This window comes from Zingiber officinale, chromosome 2B (genome assembly GCF_018446385.1).
Source record: "Zingiber officinale cultivar Zhangliang chromosome 2B, Zo_v1.1, whole genome shotgun sequence".
NCBI lineage: Eukaryota > Viridiplantae > Streptophyta > Magnoliopsida > Zingiberales > Zingiberaceae > Zingiber > Zingiber officinale.
In genome coordinates, this window is record NC_055989.1 from 96873127 (window position 1) to 96880349 (window position 7223).

The following is a 7223-nucleotide window of genomic DNA, read 5'->3' on the forward strand; positions in this document are numbered from 1 at the left end:
TGCATCCGAGAGATTGTAAGACGACGATCATATCAGAGTATGGAAAATCAAGGAGGAAATCTACACGAGCAAGGTGAGAAGGATGGTTAAGGTGGAGTCGCAGACTCAAAGCAGCCAAGGGACAGGGCGATAGAAGACCATACGACTGATAGTGATAGGATTGCAACAAGTCGAACAAAAAGTTCAGTAGTCGATTGTCGTAGTTGATTGGTGGCTATAGAAGATGCACAATGAGTTTAGGAATCAACTGAAGAATTGGACGTAGCACACTCGACTAATGGGCAGACCAATCAACTACGACTGTAGCGATCGCTTGAATTGAAGTTGAAGATAGAAAGATCAATGGCATGGGGTAGATGGAATTTGAAGATCATCAACTAATTGTGATAGGCAATTGACTGTTGGTCTCCAAATCAGTCAACGGGCAGATTTGAGCTAAGGTTATAAAAGAAGCTCGAGGGGTTACGAGAACAACAACTCTCCATCGGACAAATCACAGTCAAGCTCTATTGTTTTCAGTTCTCATTACTCTCATTCTATTGTATTCTTTTGACGGATTGCAAGAGATTTCTCAACTTTCGATGATTTATCGAAAAGAAGAAAAACAGTGGACCACATGTGCATAGCCTTGGACATGATAACTTAGGGACGTAGCAACCCTCAAATGTGTTCACTGATATATATCCCCGATTCAATTTTTTAATTTTTGTTGCTTATTATATTTTATGTAGGAAACTAACCTTGTAGGCAAGGAGTGACATTCACCCCCTAGACCACACCTATATCTATCTTAGTCGAACTAATACATAAAATTATCAATGAATTTTAATCAAAACTCATTGATGAAATTATATTGTCTAAAATTTTGACATAGTTTGAATTAGAGGAGTTTTAAGAACCCATTTGGTAGGGTTGATGAGTGAGTATGACATGCCTGTATCCTCTAAGGAGCTTGTGTCAAATTGTCTCAGGACGGTGAAGATTTCAAAAATACATGGCTCACAATATAGGTTATAGAATTCAGGTCTAAGAATATGGTTATACTTAAAAGGATTCAAGAAGTACAATGAACTTGATTTGAATAAATTATGAGGTGATTCCAACGAGTTTTAGTAAAAAAAATTGATGATAACCTTATAATGTTCAAAATTTAAAAAATATTGGTATGGTCTAAATTCGGGAAGTTTTAGGAACCCTTTGGAAGATGAGCTTTTGCCAAATTATGTCAAGGCTATAAATATTTTAAAAATTCATCACTCTCAATTTAGGTTGTGGAATTCAAGTATGAGGGCATGGTTATATTCAAGAGGATTTTAGAAGTATAATGGTTTTGGTTTAAAATGATTCTTAGACTTTTATGATCGTCAACGAGTTCTAGTGAAAATTTGTTGATTGACTCAGACACTTTACAAATATTTCAAATAGAGTTTATTGTACTTCTTACATCCTCTAAGTATAATCATGCCCTCAAATATGAATTTCACAACCTAGATAGAGAGTTATGGTCTTTTGAAATTGACATAGCTTTGAAATGTTTTATCATTAGCTCATAGGGGATTTAAGTCTATCATACTCACTCACTAATACCATCAAATAGTTCTTATCACTCCTCTAATTTAAACCATATTAAGAATTTAAAATTATAGACATTGTAGGTTCATCAATGTTTTTTTGTCCTAAATTCACTCATAGCCTTAGATATCCTAGAAACACTTCTAACCAAATTTATTGCATTTCTTGTCTCCCTTTGAGTGTAATCGTGCCCACAAATATGAAATGAGATATTAAAATAGGGATATTAAATTTATTGCAGTCGATTGATGCAATAGAACCACTCAACTATTAATCTAGGTTTGTGACAGCTCGATAGAATAGTTGATTAGCACAATCCATTGGAGTCCATAAATGGAGCAAAATATATTTAGAAATTGATTGGCACCCAATTGGATATATAGTAGTCAACTGTTAGTGAAGAAGCTGATAAGGACGGGCATAATAAAAGAGGAGAAAATATTTTTGAAAAAAATGATACATCTAATCTCATGACGATCATGAAAAGAATAAATGTAAAAGATTTTTTTTTTTTGTCTCCCTCTAAATGTCGCTTTATCTTCCTACAAATATTATTTTAAATCTGAAACTTTGGATACACTAAAAATTTCAAAATAAGTAGTAATTTTGAATTCTCCATATACTCATTTGTTTTAAAAATAAAATTTAGATTTAACATTTTGTTGTATTTATCTCGGCAATCTGGAGTTTCTGTCATTATTTTTCTATTTTTGATTCATTTAAATTATAGTACTTTTGGAAATTTACCAAAGGCCCCCACAAATGTAAAAAATAAATAAATTATGCATCATAATTTGAAATGACCAAAAGGTATTGATTTGGGTGGCCTTCCCGTTCTACTCCTCCTGTCAACATTAACTTTTTATACTCAGGTTTACAATACATCCAATCCACATTTAAAACGTTTAAATTTTAAAATAATTTCAGTAGTTTGAATGTATGCAACCTCAATATTTCTCTTCCTCACTCTCTCTTCACTCGTGGAAAAATAAATCTCTCTTAAATTCATCTGTTGATTTATACAACTCAATTTTTTTAAAAAAATTAAGTACTAAAATTAGAAACAAGATTCGATATCAAATCTACTTTCTCCAAACTCTTCTTTTTCATATGGTTCCAAATTCGCAGAAATTCAAATAGTATACAAAATTCATTGATCGACCTAGAGAGCTTAAATTACACTCATTCCAAGTCATATGAGTTTCTAAAGTGCCAAGGAGTCAAATGTGTCCTCATTTACTATTTTTGGACTTCTCTAGTAGAACCAAGAAAAAAATATTAGTATTATCCCTAATACCAATTATGAGATGATTGATAAGAGTACTTTTTTAATCATATTTTATTAATTAATAAAAAGACAAAGTTTATTATTATATTTATATTAGTTCAGTGTCATATGAATAAGTATAATAATATCTTAGGTAGTAGGTTATAGTTTACAGTATATCAATTTGTTGAATTAATAGTGAAATATTGTATATACATATATAAAATGTTACTTTTAATTATTGATAGTCAAACATTAATATATAAGGACAATATTAATGTATTTATACTAGCATGTAAGTCAGGGGATAACTTAATCTCACAAGTTATGAATATGAGATATTAGGTTGATACATGGATATATATTAGAGAATATGTATTGAATGACTTGCTATGAGAATGTTTCATGGATCGTCATATGCATATTATAAATATTCTCATAGTGACTATTAGTACGAATAGTCCTTAGACCTGAAATCACTATGGTTCCCTACATAAGGAGTTGTGTACTTTAGTATTGGCAAACGTCACCTGTAACAAAATGAACTATAAATTCGATTACTGGGTATGCAATAATTTATGCGGAGGGATGTGAGTGATGTCACTACAAGAAAAAAACCTAACAACAACGGTTTTTCACCGTTGTCGTAGCCTATTTAGAATTGTTGTTAAATGTCGTGTTGTTAAAAGGGGTGCCTAAAGACAACAGTTTTTAACCGTTGTCTTTGAAGGCAAAGACAACATTTTTACAACAGTGAAAAACTGTTATCTTTTCCTTCAAAGACAACAGTTTTTCACCGTTGTCTTTGAGCGTCTACCTTTAATAACAGGGTCTTCAACAACAGTTTTAAACTATCTACGACAACGGTGAAAACACGTTGTCTTTTTTAGATAAAAAATAAAAAAAATTAATACACAATTTTCCAATATTATAAATCATTCAAAATACTAAATTTTAAAATAAAATTTAATATACAATTTTCTAACATTCAAAAATAATATCTATAACATTCTGAAAAAATTTCATAAGCAACCAACAAAATTTCATAAGCAACCAACAATATGATAACACTATTAAAACAAAGGTAGAACAATGTAACACGAGATTTTCTACTTAGATGTCGGTGAAGAGGAGGGATTGCAGCTCCTAGTGCTCCTTAATTTGTTAAAGTCTCTTCATTTTTTAGCTTGTCGGCATTCTTCCCAATACTCTTGAGGACACCTATTCGAATAAAGATATATATTACAAATTAGAAACTAAACTGTATGCGTGATTCTAATTGCATTGCATAAATGTTACATAACCATAAAAATCATTTGATATAGTCATCTAACAGAAGTGCAAAAAGCGTTATTTATGTAACATAAATTGTAACCTCATGAAACAATATGGTGGCTCTTAAATTTCTTAACTAAGAATGGTTTGGTGTTGGAATTGATAGAGTCACCACTAGACTTTACATGCTGTTTGATTAAGAATGATCCTAGCTTATGCATCATACTTCTGGGCATTGACAGGGACTTAAGTAGAAATTGTGATATGGTGACTTGTTGCCAATGAAATGTTTTTCAAGTTAGGGTGAGAGATTATCAAGTAGAACTTCTAAGCCAATGGTTGAGTCTGAGTAGTGAGTCAATACTCCCACCTAAGCAGGTCGAGAGAAATCCTCCTCACTCAAAGAGGCATTTGATGGGTCAAAATCAGCAATTGGTAAAATAAATGATAAAATAGACATGCTATAAAATTGAAAGACCAGTTAGTTAATTTTTGGTACAAAATAAGCTAGTTAACCTAAAAATTAAGGCTAACAATATATTTGAGAGATCAAATAAAGCAACTGACCTGTACATGGCAGAGAGAAAATAGTCATATGTTATCAACTTCCAAAAGGTCTAACCAAAACCAAAGCCTTCACTAGCTTCATGGATAGCAAGCAGCAACCTTTCTTCTAATTGTTCCCTAGAAGAGTATTCAGGTAGATCTAGTTGGTTAAAACTGCACATTGATTGAAAGTTATTAATGTTTGGTTAAGATTCAAGTAAAGAGAAACATGAAAGCATCAAATGCAATAAAATATAATTGAATGGAGGGAATGGAAAACACCAAGATGTAGAACATAATTATACCCCTGAAAGAATTTTACAATTGGTGGCAAGGCATTACCAGGTATGTGCAGAGGGCAACTTTTTAGGAGCACCATATGTCTTGTGAGTCTGAAACTGCTGGGGACCAGATATACCCTGTAATGCTTTAAACCCCTCCAAGGGAACCTGAATTACATCCAAAAGATTATAAATCCTGTCAACTGAACTTTACTATTCAACCCACCAGGCGTGCAAGGCCTTAATTGCTTGTTAGGAACAAAATGTTACTATACTATTGTGTAAGTGCACTGAAAATCAACAAGAAGAGATGCATTTGTCTGCTAAATCTTTTTTTATTATGTTGTATTTATTCAACAACTTCTATATGATGCTTTGTTTTCAAGTGTAATTAGGTTTTCTCTTTGCCTGTGTTAGTAACTAGTTATGTGTTAGTAGTATTTCCTGTCAAAAGATCAAGAAAAGTCAAGTAAAAAAATAATAAAACTGTCATAATATACCTTTGATGTTCCAGTAACAAATTGTAGTAAGCTCGCCATATCCTCCTTGTTAAATGATTTAACAACTTCCCAAAACCACTGAATTACAGTAGAAGCAGCTGAATATCCAGTATACTCTGTGTTGGCTTGAAAATCATCAACTGCATGATGCAAGATGAATTAAATGAAGTACAATACTCTGACTTTTAATTAAACAAGAAACAAACTTACGGTCAATCTCTGGAAGTCCACTTAGAAGAAGTTCAAGTTCCTTGTCATTGAATATTGAAATAAGTTCCTTAGGCACTAATTCATTGAAGCCTTCTAGAAAAGAATTGATCTGAGGACGAATAGCTGTGGTCAAAATGTGTTCAGCCACAAGATCCACATATTCATACTTTGTCTCCTCAGTTACTCTGATATTCCTCCCTCCGAGAATAAGCTCATAGTCAGTGACCTTCAACAAAAGTAGTTACTAGAAAAAGTAAAAGTTTAGTCAATTAGGCATATGTATATTTATACATTATTTAATTTCCTTTTCTTCCATAGCTGAGGCCAGCAATATCTGAGTGTGGATTCAGTTACCCTAGTTGCGCAGATACTGAAGAAGAAATTTGACTATTAATATACATTTAAAAGGACTATCTTCCACCAAGAAACCCCCTCGGATGGAAGATGAACGGAAGTAATGGAGGTGCTGGAATGAACCGCCACCAACCTCTGCCTCTACCGCTTGAACTCCAGTAGGAAGAAGTGAAGAAGACCGCCGTAAGGTGAAGGATCTTGTCGGAGAACCCCTCCGACAAGGTGGATGCTCGTTGCTGCTGCCGTCGCTCGCTATTGCCGCCAAGAGATGTTTGCTGCTGCCGTCATAGATTGGAATCCAGAAGAGGAAGATTGGGCAGTGGATGGCCGACCGACAGCGGTGTGTGGGCAGAGGTTGTCGCCGGCCGTTGGTGAAGGAGAAGAAGTGGAAGGGCGGTGGCGTCGCGAGCCCTAGCTCGAGGAGAAGCCACGCGAGATCAGAATCAAGGGTTCTGGTACTGTGTCGTGCGAAGAAATAAAGGAAAGGGAATGGTTTTCTCCTCCTTTAATCTGGGTCATCCGATTTGATGAAGATGGATCCATTTGATCTAGCTGATAAAGAGATGAGTGGTACGGATCTAGTTGCCTTCTTGCTTCGATCCAATGGTCCATGTAGCTTCAAATCTGGATGGAGGGTTGGATGACTTAGATCTGAATGAAGGAGGAAGATTTCTCTTGATTTGGATCAACGACTCATATTAATTCTGCTTGATCTCCATCATTTGACCTCCAAATAAAGTCAAATTTGGAGGAGGAGCGTCTTTCGCGGAGGAGTCGCGAAGGAGGAGTCGGAGATAGGTTTTTTTTTCGTTTGAAGAGTCACAGAGAAGTGAGTTTTAGGTTTTTTTTCATGAAGTTAAAAAAACTGTTGTGTTTTTAGGATTCAACAACATTCAATAGACAACAATTTAATAAAACTGTTGTATATTATCACATAAGCAACACTAAAAGATAATAGTTTTTTAAAACAGTTGTCTTTGACACACATTAGACAATAGTGTTTTGAAAAACTGTTGTTATTTAAAAAACATTATGGTGAACAACAACAGTTTTCAATAAAACTGTTGTTAAATAGAAAAAACACAACAATTTCTTGAAAAACTGTTGTCTATTAGCACTACAAGAAAAAAGCTAATAGACAACGCTTTAAAAGCGTTGTCTTTGTGCCTGAAAAAGCGTTGTTAAAGGCACTGTTGTTAAAAGTCTGCTCAACGACAA

At 33.9% G+C, this 7223-nt stretch overlaps 1 protein-coding gene across 1 annotated transcript; it reads right to left on the reverse strand.

The window, feature by feature from the left end:
* Positions 1-4731: 4731 nt before the first annotated feature.
* LOC122049315 (E3 ubiquitin-protein ligase UPL1-like) lies at positions 4732-5821 on the reverse strand. Its single transcript, XM_042610715.1, has 4 exons — positions 5652-5821; positions 5442-5581; positions 5003-5109; positions 4732-4834 (listed from the first exon to the last, which is right to left on the reverse strand). Exons 2-4 carry the CDS (start codon positions 5478-5480, stop codon positions 4732-4734), a joined length of 249 nt encoding a protein of 82 aa, XP_042466649.1. The 5' UTR covers positions 5481-5581; positions 5652-5821.
* Positions 5822-7223: the final 1402 nt, after the last annotated feature.